This window comes from Myotis myotis, unplaced genomic scaffold (genome assembly GCF_014108235.1).
Source record: "Myotis myotis isolate mMyoMyo1 unplaced genomic scaffold, mMyoMyo1.p scaffold_m19_p_18, whole genome shotgun sequence".
Taxonomy (NCBI): Eukaryota; Metazoa; Chordata; class Mammalia; order Chiroptera; family Vespertilionidae; genus Myotis; species Myotis myotis.
In genome coordinates, this window is record NW_023416322.1 from 36,939,731 (window position 1) to 36,957,074 (window position 17,344).

The following is a 17,344-nucleotide window of genomic DNA, read 5'->3' on the forward strand; positions in this document are numbered from 1 at the left end:
TCAATCAATGATCTCTCTCATCATTGATGTTTCTATCTCTCTCCCTTCCTCTCTGAAATCAATACAAATATATTTTTTAAAAGTTACAAAAGGCATTTAAGGGAAAGCCTATGCCCTTCCATGCCACCCCTCAGTCCCTCAGTTATCAGGGGTGATCACTAAGACCAGTTAACAGTGTTTCCTTCTGGGGACAAACTAAATATTGGATAGCCCCAAAACTGTATATACACACTTTGAATAATTATAAAGGCAGTGTTCATTAAAATATTTCATTTTCAAAACTGAGCTATCAGCTATTGAAGTGAGTATACATTTTTTGGGGATACCCTGAATATAGTATACAAACACAGGTGTGCGCACACACACACACACACACACACACACAGGTATTTTCCACATGAATCAAGAATATGCAGAATTGTGTTCAACTGCGTGCCTTTTCCTTTAACATCACTTGGAGATCTTTTGGCCCTGATATCTGGAGGGAACAGGGACACATGACGAAGGAGCCAACATCACAGAGGGTTTGCTTTTATTTGTAATTCTTGTTAGATTGCTAGGTTGGTTGACTCTTCCCAAGTTGATCAGTGACACTGAGTGAAACACTCTCGGTGCACTGAGCTTGTAGCACACACTTTGGAAGAGGACGAAGGGGGGCAGTCGCGGTCCTCGGGGAATTCCATTTTATTAGTCCAAGTGGGAGATACAGGAATAAGACTGACCCTGGTCACAAAACTGATAGCCAAGGTTGCCAGATCACACCCAAACAACTCCATCTGCAGTTTCACCCAGATTGTGGTCCAAATTTTCTACAAAGGAAAAGTGATGTATGAAGATGCAGCTGACGTGAGAGGAACTGGATTCAAGCCTTATTGGAAACTCAGGATGAGTCTGCCAATTTAATCTGAGCATAGATAACGGAGTTCAAGTCTGCAGAATGGTTTGCATTCAAGTCGTCTCTCTTTTCTTTTGAGGTTTTGAGAGCCATGCTGGCAGAGGTAAGTGCCTCCTCCGGGTTGGATGACAACTACAGAGGAAGAAGGAGGAGGAATGAGCGAGTTCAATGTGGAGGAATGTGTCTCTTCAGAAGCAACTTGAAAGCTTCAGTCAGAGAAGACCCAAAAAGACCAGAAGAACCCTTCAAAGAATCACTGCCCAGCATCCAGAAAGCAATACTACTGTTTAGTGAATAAGCCATAGAGCATAGAGGGAAATTCCAATGGCGTCAGGTCTCCAGTGTCATGGAAACAGTGTGGTCATCTTACCTTGGCAAGAGAATCTGAGTGAGGATCCAGAGCGTGGGGACTTGAGTGATCTGCCATAAGTGCCAGGAAAAAAAGGGGACAAATCTCACCAATGGGGTCTGGAGGAATTAGAAGCCTCTCCCTTTGGTCTTGGGTGAAGGGGTGGGCTGGGAGGGAGGCGGTGCAGGTGGGAAAGGTGGAGGGTCTGGAGGGCAGCTGAGAAGTGGAGGAATTCAAATCTGTGGTCTGCAGAGAAGGCGGGCTGAGCAGGTTTTATCCCCTTCTTCCCATTAGCCATTCAAGGCTAACTCCATTCTCAACAGCAGAGAAAGAACTGCTGCCCCATCTCTCGGGGCCACTCACATTTCCGGTAGCTCTTTATGATGAAGAAGACAAGGGCCATCAGCAGCAATGTCAGTAGACTCCCAGCAAGAAAGGCCAAGGCCAAGTGAAGTTCTTTGCTGTTGTGGCAAAAAGAGGGAGCAGATGACCTTGTGGGCTTTTTGAAGGCCCTTCCTAAAGATCAGAGTGTATGTAACCTTTTCCTTCTATGGTAAGCCTCTAAAATAGCTTTCACGCTTCCTACTGCTTTCCAACTTTTTGGTTTCGGGTTTCAGATCCATTTGAAAGCCTCAATGAAAGCTGTGAACTCTCTTTCCCTCAAAAAATATTCATAGTTCTAAAATTATTCCAAAAAATTGAAGAGGAGAAAAAGCTCCCAAACTCATTTTATAAGGTCACCATTACCCTGGTACCAAAACCAGACACTACCCCCCCGCCCCCCAAAAAAAGAAAAGAAAACTATACTATAGGCCATGAACACAGATGTAAAAATCCTCAACAAAATATTAGTAAACCGAATTCAGCAATACATTAAAAAGATCATATATTATGGTCAAGTGGGATTTATTCCTGGGATGCAAGACTGGTTCAATTTACACAAATTAATTAATGTGACACACCACAGAAACAAAATGAAAAAAAAATCATACGATTATATCAGATAGATGCAGAAAAAGCATTGGACAAAATCCAACATCCATTTATGATAAATACTCTTAGCAAAGTGAGGATAGAGGGAACATACTTCAACATCATAAAGGCCATACATGACAAACCCACAACTAACATCATACTCCATGGAGAAAGCTAAAAGCTTTTTCTCTAAGATCAGAAACAAGACAAGAACATCCACTTTCATCAGTTTCATTTAACATAGCATTGGAAGTCATAGCCACAACAATCAGACAAGAAAAAGAAATAAAAGGCATCTGAATTGTAAAGGAAAAAGTAAAAGTGTCTTTATTTGCAGATGACATGATACTATACGTATAGAGAACCCTAAAAAGTCCACCCAAAAGCTATTAGAATAAATGAACTCAGTAAATAGCAGGATACAAAATTAATAACCAGAAATTGGCTGCATTTTTAATATATCAATAACAAACTATCAGAAAGAGAAATTAAGAAAACCCATTTACAATTGCATCAGCAAGAATGAAATACCTAGGAATAACTTCAACCAAGGAGGCAAAAGACCTGTCCCCAAAAACTATAAGACATTGAAGCAAGCAACTGAAGAAGACACAAATAATGAAAGGCTATATATACTGTACTCGTGTACAGGAAGCATTAGCATTGTTAAAATGCCCATGCTACCTAAAGCAATCTATGGATTTTAATGCAATCTCTATAAAACTACCAGCAGCATTTTCACATAACTAGAACACATAATGCTAAAATTTATATGGAACCATAAAAGACCCTGAATAGCCAAAGCCATCTTGAGAAAGAACAACGAAGTTAGAGGTATCACGCTAATATCAAACTATACCACACGGCTATAGTAATTAAAACAGCATGATACTAGCATCAAAAGAGACACACAGATCAATGGAGCAGAATAGAGTACCCAGAAATAAGCCCATGCCTGTTAGGATGAAATACCCCTAATATCTCCTACTTGGAGATGTTTTCTGAAATATGTATTATTATAAGCCTTTCCCCATAGCTTGGGGCAGAGGGCTGGTGCCTGCAGAAGCAAGATAAGAAGTCCTCTCCCTCCTCCTGACCTGTGCACTCTCCTCCCTTGACCAACTCCTGCCCTCCCCACTGCTTGACCAACTTGTGCACCCACATCCTGACCCTATTTTTGCATACTTCTACCATATATAAGAGAGCATAACCACCCCCTCGGGCCTGACTCTTTCACTGGTCTCAGCCAGCTGTGAGAGAATGTAATAAAATTTCTTAAACCCTCACATCTTTGGCCCGCCTCCTTTCGGTGCGGACCAAACAATGCCTATGTGGTCAATTAATCTCTGACAAAGGAGGAAAGAATATACGGTTGGGTAAAGACAATCTCTTCAATAAACAGTGTTAGAAAAACTGGACAGACACATGCAAAAGAATGAAACTGGACCACCATATACAATAATAAACAAAAAATGGATTAAATACTTAAAAGTAAGACCTGAAATCATAAAACTCCTAAAAGAAAACATAGGCAATAAACTCTCTGACATTGCTCTTGGTAATAATACCTTTTTGGATGTCTCTTCTTGGGCAAGGGAAATAGCAACAACAGCCAAACCAGACTACATCAAACTAAAAAGTCTTTGCACAGTGAAGGAAACCATCAAAAATAAAAGCAAAAGGACAACCTTCTGAATGGAAAAAGATATTTGCCAAAGATATATTCAATAATATCCAAAATATGTAAGCAACTCATATAACAATACCAAGAAAATAAACCGATAAAAAATGGGCAGAGGACCTGAGTAGACATTTCTCCAAAGAGGACATACAGATGGCCAATAGACATGAAAGTATACTCAATACCAGGGAAATACAAATTAAAACCACACTGAGATATCACCTCACACCTGTCAGAATGGCTATCATCAATAAATCAACAAATAAGTGTTGGCGAGGATGTGGAGAAAAGGGAACTCTCATGTGCTGTTGGTGGGGTTGTAAACTGGTGCAGCCATATGTAAAACAGTATGGAGGTTCCTCAAGAAATAAAAAATGGAATTGCCTTATGACCCAGTGATTCTACTTGTAGGTAGAATTTGAAGGAATCCAAAACAATAATTATAAAGACATATGTACCCCTATGTTCACTGCAGCATTATTTACAATAGCCAAGATATGGAAACAACCTAAGTGTCCACCAACAGACAAATGAATAAAGAAGATGTGATATATATCTTGGAATATTAGCCATAAAAAAGAGTGAAATCTTGCCATTTGTGACAACATGGATGAATCTAGAAGGTATTATGCTAAGTGAAATAAATCAGAGAGGAAAAAAATAGCATATGATTTCACTTATATGTGGAATCTAAAAAGCAAAATGAAACAAAACAAAAACAAACTCATAGATACAGAGAAAAAATCGACAATTACCAGACAGGAGGGGGGATTGACAGGATATATTGTAAGTTATACACATGTTGAATCATTATGTTGTCCACCTAAAACTAACAGAATATGCTATGTCAACTGTAATTTTAAAAAATGTTCATAGGTGGCCCCACATAACAAATTTTATTTATAAACTTAAAGGATTCACGGATCTCTTGAGGCTTGGGGAGGTCCTTAGGTAAGAGGATAAAAAATGGGTTTAGTTTTTCTATTGTCTCTGGCCCCTTCTCCTCAGATGTCCCGTCCCAAGCCCATAATGCAAAGCTGTCAACACAAAATCAAGCGCCCTGTAGTATAAGAGGAAGTGGGTGGGAGAATGCTCACTTACTCGGAAGGGCAGGGTGCAGGGGTAATTCTTGGAGCTGTTGTGGTGTGGACTCCTTTGTCTATGAGAGAACATGAAGGGGGTTAATGTTTTTGCCACTGATCCTCACCTAGGCTTACATGCCCCCAGGTGCCCCGCCCTACCCAAGTAACCCGTGGAGATTAATGACAGGGGCTACAACCCCGCAAATGGAGAGAACATCCTGCCTTAGGTCCTGAGTACTTTAACATGGAAATTAGAACTGGAACTTAAAAAACCATCAGCTACACAAATGAAAGAAAAGCCCAGCGTATGTCCCTTAGATAAACCCAGAGTTCCCTTTGATAAACAAAACACCGCCTGTGTTTCCCAGATTTAAGCAGAGAATCCTAGAACTAGTGTTTCCCAAGGTCCTTGGAAATCTGACCTTGGCACCCACTGCCTTTTGTTTTTTTTTGTTTTTTCATTTGTTTGCAGTGAAGCCAAAGGCAGCCACGGTGAGTTTTCCCAATCCCTACACCACAAATGGGGTGGGTAGTGAGGGAAGTCAACTAGATTCCCACAAACTACCCAGCTGGTCTAATCCCAAGCAGAGAGACACCCTGTGCTCAAATCTAGAGGATCAGACAGTTCTCCCCGGTTCCCCGTCTCACTCTCCCCGGTATGACTGCATCATGGTGAATTCTGATCCTTCCAACCTCAGAAACGTTGTCCCATTACAGTCCTCCAAGCGCACCTTTCAATTATTCCAGTTCACTTAACCAGGCAGTGAGGCAGGTAACGGTTTCTGTCCTGAACTTACCAGTGTTGGGATCGTTTTTGGATTGACTTCCTCCCATTCTGTCTTCCCCCGAAATAAAGAAGGAACCTCTGAGAGAGCCTGGAAAGGAGAGGCAGTGGACGGGTCAACCGGGACCTCGACATAGGAGCAGTATCAAGGAGAGGCAGGTCGTGACGAGTGTTCTAGTGAGGTCAGTGGTCACAGACTTTATGTGGTGTGGTTGCCACAGCTCCGCAGTCCGTCCTCAGCTTTGCAGGTCCAGGAATTTGATCTAATCAGGGCACCTAGAATTGACTGGTTACACAAGAACTTCCACCAACCAACTCAGAGGAGACTGATGTATAAACTGAAATAAGGAGCATGTTGGTATAACGATCAGCACTGTATCAGAACATGTAAGAAAGCCAATAAAAACCATAATTTTGCTTGGTAAGCATTGAATTGAAGTAGGATGGGAGATGAAAGGATATTTTGAACTGAGTATCATCTAGGTCTGATGCATCTGCCTCCCTCTCCCATGGCAGTATTGAGTGAACTTTTACAAATTTTTGTTGCTGGAGGTCCTTCCTCTAGGTTCTATCAGACACTTCTGTTCACATATTGTCTTTTCGAGTGAAAACATTCTCACCTAGGCTATGGTTCTATTTGTTATATATCAAGCTTTATTTTCCCTCTATTTTTTATGTATTTGTACCAAAAAGTATAAAGCACCAAAAAGCAGAAGTCATCTAAACTCTTACTACCCATAGTTTAATATTTTAGGGTATTTCCTTTGTTTTGTATTTCCATAAATTCTAAATATAGTTTTTCACTTTTTTCCAGTTTTATTGAGATATAATTGAAATATCATTGTATTAGTTTAAGGTATACCAATTAATGATTTGATATACATATATATTACAAAATGATTACAATGAGTTTAGTTAACATCCATCATCTCACAGTTACACTTTTTTTTATGATAAAAAATGTTTAAGATCGCCGAAACCGGTTTGGCTCAGTGGATAGAGCGTTGGCTTGCGGACTGAAAGGTCCCAGGTTCGATTCCGGTCAAGGGCATGTACCTGGGTTGCGGGCACATCCCCAGTAGGAGATGTGCAGGAGGCAGCTGATCGATGTTTCTCTCTCATCGATGTTTCTAACTCTCTATCTCTCTCTCCCTTCCTCTCTGTAAAAAATCAATAAAATATATATAAAAAAAAAATGTTTAAGATCTACTCTCTTAGCAATTTTAAAATGTGCAATACAGTATTATTAACTACTAGAGGTTTGGTGCACAAGGTTTGTGCACTCGGGGTGGGGGAGGAGGGTTGGTCCCTCAGTCTGGTCTATGCCCCCTCACAGTCCGGGAGCCCTTGGGGGATATCCGACTGAGGGCTTTGGCCCGTTCCCTGGACATCCTTAGCACTGCCATGGAGGCAGGAGAGGCTCCTGCCACCACTGCTGCGCTCACCAGCCGTAAGCCTGGCTCCTGCATTGTGTCTGCCCACTAGTGGTCAGTGCGCATCATAGCAACCGGTCGTTCCACCATTTGGTTGATTTGCATATTAGTCTTTTATTATTTAAAATAATCACCATGCTGTTCCCAGATCTTATTTATCTTATAACTGGAAGTCTGTACCTTTGACCATCTTCAGCAATTTTCCCCACACCCCCTTCTGTCTCTGGCATCTGTTCTCTGTGTCTATGAGTTTGACTTTTAAAGTTCCCACTGTAAGTGAGATCAGAGTGTTTGCCATGCATGTTTTAAAAGGCTAGTTGAGATATTTCTTCATATATCCTTTAAAAAAACACCCACAAACTAAGCTTTTTATCATAGACATTCTCCCATGCCACTACAAACTTTCTCTAAGTATTTTTCATTGTGATAGATCTTTCTGTTACAGCTGTGTATTATAGCTTGTTTAACCAGTTCCCTGTTTATTATTTACATGTTATTATTTTCTAATAAAACAGGTTCTAGGAGGCCACAATTTTATTTCATATTTAAGTAAACCCATGCTAAGTATTTTTGGCTTTGGTATATCTATTGTGTTTTAAGGTAATTTAGACAACAAATGCCACTAGTTATTTGTTCAGCTCTCAAAAGTGAATCGATTTCCAAGGTCTGGGGCATTGGGGAGGGTTGGAAGCAGGACCTCACTGCCAGGGACAAGTAGCAACAGCAACATTCTACCAAGTACCTCACACTCCGACCAGATGTTTTTAGATCGTGCATGTAGAACAGTGAGAAAGGCCACAGGGGAACTGGGTGAGAGAACTCGGAGCTGGGAGAACCGGACGCTTTCCACAAACAGCAGAATCAGCAGTGGAAACTACCTTCTTAGCATTTTTTTTGTTCCTGTTTTCATTAAAGGTCAATGATGCTCTTTGTCAAGCACGATAAAATATTCAGATAGCATTTTAAATATATTGAAATACATGTTTATGCTAAGTAAACAGAGTATGAACTAATCCTATGAACTTATACTAGACCTTACCCCTGGGAAAGGAAGAGAAGAGCATGGCAAGTTTCTGTACAATCTTAACCTTTACATCAGTGGCTCTGAATCTGCAACTGCCCCAAAGAAATGTTACCACAGCCACCTGGACAAAAAGATGGGCCATCCGACCCTGAAAGACCAAACATCACACAAAACCACAGGGCCACAGCCACTTACAGATCCAGGTTGAGAAAAGAAACAAACACATGTCCCTTTAAAAACACTCACACACATTAAAAAAAAAAAAATCCAGAAACAACAACAACAAAAACAAACAAACAAACAAACAAAAAAAACCACTCACATACTCACAGAAGCATGAATGAAAACAGAAACGATGCCATACATACCTTTTCTCATTTTGTCAGGCACCAGAATCTTCCAGATTGCCATTAAATTAACCAACTCAATGCAGACATTCAAATATAACCCTTCCCCCACCAAATAAAGTTGGAAAGAAAAAGAAATGATAGAAACCATTAACAATGAGAGGACATTTTTCTTTGGTGAGCAATTATTCTGTGTAAAATAAAAACTTGGGATAAAAGCATTTACCTTGAAAGGAAAAGTCCAGTCACGAAATGCCCCGTCTAAAACTGAACTTTTGCTTCCGTGGCTACTCCTATTTTTTCAGAAATGACGAAATAATGACTGCCACTGTCAAGCTTGGTCTTGCAAATCAACTAAACCTGAGGACAGACTTCCTCTTTGAGGCCAACACAGTATTTTTTATCCCATAAGCAGAAAACTTCTTTTGTATCTTTGGACACATGAATGTCAGAGCACAAGGGATAAGACAAGTTTATTTCTAATTAAGGACACGTGGAGCAATCACATGGCAGATATTATGGGGGTCACAGCAGTATGACATGACCACTGTCAGCAAGCATCTCACTGTGTCATTTATTCTAATCTAACCAATAAAAGAAACTGAACTATCATGTTAGAGTTAAGTACCCCCTGTGCAGACTGTGTGTTTTAAGAGCATGGAGAGCCCTTCAAAGAGAAGGCAAATCATTTATAAACAACCATTCATAAAACAGCATCAGTAAATATACTCAGAGGAGAAACCAAGATGGTGGCATAGGTAAACACCGGAGATTGCTGCCTCGCACAACCACTTCAAAAATACAACTAAAAGACAGTACAGACATCATCCAGAACCACAGGAAGGCTGGCTGAGTGGAAATTCTACAACTAGAAGGAAAGAGAAAAAAGCATACAGAGATTCAGAGGAGGTGCGGTGCGGAAGTAAAATACAAAGGTGCAAAGGTGCATGCAGAGAGGGCTGGCGGCTGAGGTCATGATTGTCTTTTTCAATCAGGAGGGAGTCTCCGGCTCTGAGCTCCAGTTCTGGGCGAGTCTCTGGGGACCCAGGCTCATACGGGAGAAACGGGACTGTATGGCATCCTTAGGAACTCGAGGGCAGCTTTCTCTCCGAGGCACACACAGCGATTGCCGGGGCCTCTGAGGACAGGACTGAGAGCAGCCATACTGCTCCCTTAGCCCGCCCAGTTGATCCCCTGGGGCTCTGCCCCGCCCAAGCTGTGCATGGAGGCTTTTGCATATGAAAGGCCCGGCCCTTTATAATCTGAAAATTACTTAACAAACTGCAGCTGCCCAAGGCCCCAGGGCAACTTGCATTGCTTTACAGCTGGCTTCTGCAGGGTAGCCTCAAGCAGAGGCTAGATTAGCACCTCCTTAGATCCAAGAGCCAGTGTACCCAGTGGTCAGAGTGGAACCACCCAATTATAATTCCGCAGATCCATAAGGGACACACTCAGGGGGCAGACTCAGTGAGCACTAAAGCCCCACTGAAGCAAGTCTTGCCCCAGAAGGGTGTCTTCAGCACAGAAGTTCTCCCACCATAGACACAGCTGATTCTCATAGCCAATTGGCCTGGAGGTCAAATCCTCCCAGTGATACCTACAACAATCAAGGCTTAACTACAACAAGACTGTGCACAAAGACCACAAGGGAGTACACCAAGAGTGTCCACCTCAGGTAATTGGGGAGGCTGAACTACTAGAGGACACTTAGCACAGAAAACCACTTTATCAACACAGGGAAGCATAAAAAATGCCGAGACAAAGAAACAGGACACAAATGACAGAAATGGAGGAAAGCAAATGACTGGATATAGAGTTCAAAACCACACTTTCAAGGTTTTTCAAAAACTTTCTAGAAACCGCCGATAAATGTAGTGGGATCCTCAAGAAATCTAGTGAGACCCTCGATGTTGTGATAAAGGACCAACTAGAAATTAAGCATACACTGACTGAAATAAAGAATATTATACAGACTCCCAACAGCAGACCAGAGGATCGCAAGAATCAAGTCAAAGATTTGAAATGCGAAGAAGCAAAAAACACCCAACCGGAAAAGCAAAATGAAAAAAGAATCCAAAAATACGAAGATAGTGTAAGGAGCCTCTGGGACAGCTTCAAGTGTACCAACATCCGAATTATAGGGGTGCCAGAAGAAGAGAGAGAGCAAGATATTGAAAACCTATTTGAAGAAATAATGACAGAAAACTTCCCCTACCTGGTCAAAGAAATAGACTTACAAGTCCAGGAAGCACAGAGAACCCCAAACAAAAGGAATCCAAAGAGGACCACACCAAGACACATCATAATTAAAATGCCAAGAGCAAAAGACAGAGAGAGAATCTTTTTTTTTTTTTTAAATATATTTTATTGAATTTCTACAGAGAGGAAGGGAGAGAGACAGAGAGTCAGAAACATCGATGAGAGAAACATTGATCAGCTGCCTCCTGCACATCTCCTACTGGGGATGTGCCCGCAACCCAGGTACATGCCCTTGACCGGAATCGAACCTGGGACCTCTCAGTCCGCAGGCCGATGCTCTATCCACTGAGCCAAACCAGTTTCGGCCAGAGAGAGAATCTTAAAAGCAGCAAGAGAAAGAAAGTCAGTTACCTACAAGAGAATACCCATACGACTGTCAGCTGATTTCTCAACAGAAACTTTGTGGGCCAGAAGGGAGTGGCAAGAAATATTCAAAGCGATGAATACCAAGAACCTACAACCAAGATTACTTTATCCAGCAAAGCTACCATTCAGAATTGAAGGTCAGATAAAGAGCTTCACAGATAAGGAAAAGCTAAAGGAGTTCATCACCACCAAACCAGTATTATATGAAATGCTGAAAGGTATCCTTTAAGAAGAGGAAGAAGAAAAAGGTAAAGATACAAATTATGAACAACAAATACACATCTACCAACAAGTGAATCTAAAAATCAAGTGAATAAATAATCTGATGAACAGAATGAACTGGTGATTATAATAGAATCAGGGACATAGAAAGGGAATGGACTGACTATTCTTGGGGGGGAAAGGGGTGTGGGAGATGCGGGAAGAGACTGGACAAAAATCGTGCACCTATGGATGAGGACAGTGGGTGGGGAGTGAGGGCAGAGGGTGGGGTGGGAACTGGGAGGAGGGGAGTTATGGGGGGGGGGGGAAAGAGGAACAAATGTAATAATCTGAATAAAGATTTAATTTAAAAAAATATACTAAGTAATTATGATGGGTCGTACAGTGGGCTGGGTGTGGTGGGTCATTCTGAGAGCAAGGCAGAGAAGTTCCTCATGGAGCTACCATCTGATTGGAAGATGTGCTAAATGGGTGAAGCAGCAGAATGCCATGCTTGCGAGTAAATGAGAGGATGTCTTTAGAGAGCATGGGTGATCGGAAGGCCTGTGCAAGGAGCAGGCAAGTAGGGTGAGAACCATAGGACAGGACAGATGTGGCCAGGCAGCGAGGCCTGGGAGGCCAAAGGGCAGGGCAACTCAATGAGGGAGGAGCTAACAGAGCTGGGAGTCAGGCTAAGGCCAGTGGTCGGCAAACTCATTAGTCAACAGAGCCAAATATCAACAGTACTTCTTCAAAATAGACTTTCCCAGGCTGAAAACCGACTTCTGCGCATGGGCCACAAAGTTTCAATTGCACTGTACGTGCGAGCCCGCAAGTGGTGTTTTGTGGAAGAGCCACACTCAAGGGGCCAAAGAGCCGCATGTGGCTTGTGAACCGCAGTTTGCCGACCACGGGCGCTAGGCTATATGCCCACACTTGGGGCTGGGCCTGGGGCACAGGTGGGGTTTGAATGGAGAGAGGAGTGAGAAACAGTGTGAGGACTGCCTCAGGCCCAGTGATGGATTTCTGAGATATCAGTATGGGTTAAAAGTGGGGCATCTGTAATAGGTGGGAAGTAAAAAACAGTTCCAAAGATGGACTTCAGCCAGATTGTGGAGGTCTTCCAATCCAAGCAAGAAATGTTAAGTGTTAATAAGGAACCATGAACCGTTTTTGAATTGGGATATAACAAACATGGCCTTTAAGGAAGGTTCTACCACATCACACAGGATAAAGTGTGGGAAGAGGAAGAGAGGAGGAAATAAGCCAGGAGAGTTGAGCAGTATTTTAGGTACCTAATAAAGGCACGAGCAGAACCCACTGGAAACCTGCTGTAAGATGGGAAGTTCTAAGACTTGGGACATGGATCTGGGAATGAAACAGCAGGATGAGTCAATGACTACGCCAAGTTTTTGAATCTCAGTGGCTGAGAGAATTCTTTTTTCTTTTTTTAAATATATTTTATTGATTTTTTAGAGAGAGGAAGGGAGAGGGATAGAGAGTTAGAAACATCGATGAGAGAGAAACATCGACCAGCTGCCTCCTGCACACTCCCCACTGGGGATGTGCCTGCAACCAAGGTACATGCCCTTGACCGGAATCGAACCTGGGACCCTTGAGTCCGCAGGCCGACGCTCTATCCACTGAGCCAAACTGGCTAGGGCGAGAATTCATTTTTTCATCCACTCCGCAGTGAACAATTATTTTGTGCCATGTATGAGCCTAAGTTCTGAGGATACCGTGGTGAGAAAATGGCCTTTCCTGCCTTCATGGAACTCTCAGACTAGGAGGCTGTGACCAGAGGAATGGTAGCAATCCCATGGGCTGTGAAGGCCCCTCCGGCTGTGTATGCCTGTGACACAAGGAACCAGGGCGGGCTTCCTGGAGAAACACAAGCCAAATCTGAGGTGTGAGTTGGAGTTTCACTAGACCAAGAGCTGGGTGGGGTGGGGGGAAAAGATCACAGGGAACTGAATGTTCCCTACGTGAGGGAGGAGCCTAAAATTCAAAAGCCCTGTGTCAAAAATGTGGATAGGAAGTCCAAGCAAACAACAAACAAACGTATGTGAGGGTAGGTTTTCAAGCATAATGCAGGCTGTGAGATGTGGAGCTGGAGGGGATGAAGCTGAAGAGGGAGGCTGAGCCAGTTCCCTCAGAGCTTCTGTCTTCATTTTAAGAGAAGCGGGTTTATCTATACTAAAGGCATTTAAACAAGGGTGACACAATCAAACCTGCTGTCTGAAAGAACCCCTGAAAAAAAAGGAGAGCCGATTGGAAAGCAGTCAGAACAGATAGGAAAGCCCAGCTGAGAGGTTACTGCCATGACCCAGTTGAGGGATAATAATAGCTTGGACCAGCAGTAGAGCGATGAAGCGATATAAATTCATCTGAGAGGCATTTAGGAGAGGAAGATAACATCAATGATTGTGATCAAAGATGTCACCAAAGGGCAGGAGGAGGAAGAGGAGCCAGAAGAGGAGACAGCAGCAACTCAGCATTTAGAGGATTCATGAATTAACCAGACATTTGCTGAGCACTTACTACACCCCAAACACAGTGCTATGTTCTGGAGTACGTAAGCGTCATGAGTGCTTTAGATGCAATGTTGGGCATCTCTACAGTGTGAAGTGGAATCGCAAAGAGAAAGGGCTCAGGTTACCCAGTGAGGAGGGAGAGTGGGTGTTAAGAAAAGCATTGTGGAGATGATGTTCGAACTGCATCTTGAAAGAGGAGTCACATTTTCTAGGAGGAAGCGCATTCTAGGCAGAGCAACAGCCTGAGCAAAGGCATGCTTTGTCACGTTCCGGGAAATACAAATATTCCCCCATCATGGATGCTGTGGGGTATGAGGGTGGGGTGGGGATGGGGAATGGGAGAGGAAAGAAAGGCTGGAGGGCAAGACTACGTGAGGGAGGAGCCTAAACAAACTTGACCTTAAAGGCAATGGAGAGACTGCTGACGAGGAGTAACAATATCACATGTGGGCTCAGGCAAGAGGTAGGACTGGTGAGGGCCAGTTAGTGGATCCTTTAGTGCTGCAGATTCCACACGAGAAACGGGGATGATCCCTCAGGCGGCCTTTCACGATCTCCTACACCACAGTAAGTTCTTATGGAGCTCCTTTCACACACCCCCCTCCCCCGCCCCAGCTTTAACATTAGGAACACATATTGTTCATTGTCTACACTGTAAGGTCAGTGGACACAAGCTGTACTTGTCCTACTAACCCTAGTTCTGAGCAGTGCCTGACACTGTGGGCTTTTCCTAAATCACTGCTGAATGAGTTTCCTCACTAAAAAGCTTCATTCTTTCAAGGTCCAGCCTTACCTTGCTAGTTTCAGTGGAAAAAGTTCACCTTCTGTTGAAGGCCAATTCCTCCACTTGTCACCTGAGTATCGCTTCCCACTCAGGGACTTGACTTCTATCATCCCTCTGCAATCTTTTCGTCTTTCCTTCTATGGCCTTTTCTTCACAGCTATTATTTGTTCCAGCCTGTCTCAGCTTCCAACATTCCTCTGAGCCCACCTGTGGCTCCCTCTAGTTACCGTCTACTGGGGTGAGTAGTGCTCTGGAAATTATGCTACATAGATCTATTTCCCCACTGCCTTCTAATCCTCCACCACTACAACCTATCTTCTGTCCCTGCCATTCAACCAAAGCTACTCTAAGGAGGGCCACCAAAGACTCCAAGCTATTACCTCCGTGGGCAATGATTTCAGAGAGGAAGGGAGAGAGACTGAAACATCAATGATGAGAAAGAATCATTGATCGGCTGCATCCTGCACGTCCCATACTGGGAATCTAGCCTGCAACCCAGGCACGTGCCCTGACCAGAATCAAACTGCAATCTCCAGGTTCATAGGTCGATGCTTAACCACTGAGCAACGCCGGCGGCTGGGCTCTGGGCACTTTCAATCCTCTTAACCTCCTGGAGAAACTGGCTCTTCCTGTGTGAAACTCTCCAGTCCGTTGACTTCATGGCCCTACCCTCTCCTGGTTTTCCTCCAATGACTCCCTCTTTTGCAGGATCCTCTTTCTCTGCATTTCCTCTAACACATGTTCTTTCGTGGCTCCATACTTAGCCCTATTTTCTTTTCTGAAACAGACGTCCTCCTATATTCCAAATCACAGTAAACAGTGCCTCCTTTTCTTCTCTCAAACAAGTAAACGGTGACTCAACTTAATTCATTCCTTCTCCCATAGTCAGTCTCCCTGCTCAAGTCCTACTAATGTTGCCTCTAGCATTTCTCACTAATTCCTTTCTTTCCATCCACACTGCTAAGGCCTATAGTTAAGGTCTTCAATGTCCTTTAGTTAGAATGAGCCAACATCCTCTTTCCAAACCGCCCTCTAGTTGGTACTGATTGTTCTGAAACAAGAATCTAGTCATCATTTCTCTGCTGGAGACTTTTTTCATTGGCTTCCCTATCCTCAGAACAAAATCTAACTTCTAAGCATAGAATTTAGGCACTCAAACATAATTCCTATTTATGTTTCACTCCTAACTTATTGAGTTGAAAAAATGTTACTCTCCTCCAGTGGCTTCTCTACAATCAGCTGCTGTGCCACCTCGCTGGATTCCAATCCTAACTTAATTTCAATGCCAGCCTAGACATTTCTTTTCCAACCTGTTGCTTTTCTGTTCTCCATGTTTTACTAAATGCTTTCATTGACTTCTTAGGACTAGAATTTTTGCTTTAAGTTTTACTCATTCAGGTTAACATTTGACACGATAGTTGTAATGGTTCATAACATGTCGATTTGGTTAGACTGAACTATACTTTCTAAAATTCTCTTTCTTGAATATTCTAGTAAGAGTGAGCCGCAAGAGATTCTTGAGCAAGTTGAGAGGGCGGAAGTGAGGTGTCTGTTTTGTAGCCCATACATGTTGTCATCTGTTGGTTCACCAGTTCATTGCAGCCGGGCCTGCAACTTCCCAATCTTTCCCTGGATCATCCTTCAGCTTCTCCAACCTTTGGACTACGTCTGTGTGATGAAGGGCCTGGGGTTTTGTAGGACAATCTTACCATCAAGGTCAGAGGTAATAAAACTGATGGTTTCAGTGTATACTTGTGATTTCCACACTTTCCTACCCTCTCCCACTTGATATCCATCTTCCCTTCTTAACTGCCTGTTCTGTGAACTTCAAGATCCTGCATTAGAAACAAAGATAAGAGACTGCTTTAACCAGCTCACCAACAGCATCGAGTCTAATCCCTTATATCAATCTGATTTCTAGAGTAAATGAATATATTGGCCATCAATATTGATCCTAACAATTTTACATAAGTTAAAATCATAGGAAGTCAAGAAAATAGCAATTACCCATGATACATTATTTTCAAATATTTCCTATTATGTAAGTTGCCCATTGTGTACAAGTAAAACTTTATGTAAACATGAAAGAATTAAATGCAGACAAACCTATGGAAGGGCAGAACTTTCTGATTTATCTGCTGGATTCTTTTTTTGTTTGTTTGTTAATCCTCACCCGAGGGTATTTTTCCATCGATTTTCAGGGAGAGGGAAAGAGAGAGAGAAACATCAATGTAAGAGAAGCACATTGATTGGTTGTCTCCTGCATGAACCCTAACCACGGCCCGGGCCCGGGAGAAGTCTGCAACCAACGGGTATGTGCCCTTGACCGGAATTGAACCCGGGATCCTTTGGTCCACAGGCCAACGCTTCATCCACTGAGCCAAACCTGCTAGGGCTATCTGCTGGATTCTTAAGAGCAATTTTATGACACATTGAGTCCATAATATTTTCCACTGATATATTACTAAAATTATAACAAAGTAAATGGAATGACTTGATGTACAATATTCCCTTTCGTTATTTTAAGAACCTTTAAATTGTCCATAACCTGTCAGCCAGAAGCAGCTTACCAATAACAATGGTCTTATAAGCAAGATTATCATTTCAATGACATCTTTAATTTTTACCCA

The 17,344-nt window shown here is 42.7% G+C and overlaps 1 protein-coding gene across 8 annotated transcripts; it reads right to left on the reverse strand.

Annotated features, from left to right (window-relative positions):
- Window positions 1–515: 515 nt before the first annotated feature.
- On the reverse strand, window positions 516–17,244 carry CUNH1orf162 (chromosome unknown C1orf162 homolog). Of its 8 annotated transcripts, none has more exons than XM_036342360.1 (7): window positions 16,821–17,244; window positions 16,424–16,549; window positions 5,780–5,857; window positions 5,002–5,059; window positions 1,608–1,705; window positions 1,266–1,315; window positions 516–1,027 (listed from the first exon to the last, which is right to left on the reverse strand). In XM_036342360.1, the coding sequence occupies exons 3-7, from the start codon at window positions 5,814–5,816 to the stop codon at window positions 881–883; spliced, it is 390 nt and encodes a 129-aa protein (XP_036198253.1). In that variant the 5' UTR covers window positions 5,817–5,857; window positions 16,424–16,549; window positions 16,821–17,244; the 3' UTR covers window positions 516–880. The 8 variants fall into 8 exon arrangements, with proteins under 8 accessions (XP_036198253.1, XP_036198250.1, XP_036198254.1 ...); XM_036342357.1 differs by lacking the exons at window positions 16,424–16,549; window positions 16,821–17,244 and adding exons at window positions 8,592–8,672; window positions 8,797–9,421; XM_036342361.1 differs by lacking the exon at window positions 16,424–16,549.
- Between the last annotated feature and the right edge of the window lie 100 nt (window positions 17,245–17,344).

Bases quoted from the DNA above. Each gene is read 5' to 3' on its own strand.
- CUNH1orf162 (XM_036342355.1), bottom strand. From the start codon at position 8,721: ATGGTTTCTATCATTTCTTTTTCTTTCCAACTTTATTTGGTGGGGGAA. The intron at 1,706-5,001 runs GTAAGTGAGCAT...TTGCCACAACAG, and splicing joins CCTGCACCCTGCCCTTCCGA to CAAAGAACTTCACTTGGCCT. The intron at 1,316-1,607 runs GTGAGTGGCCCC...CACTTATGGCAG, and splicing joins CATAAAGAGCTACCGGAAAT to ATCACTCAAGTCCCCACGCT.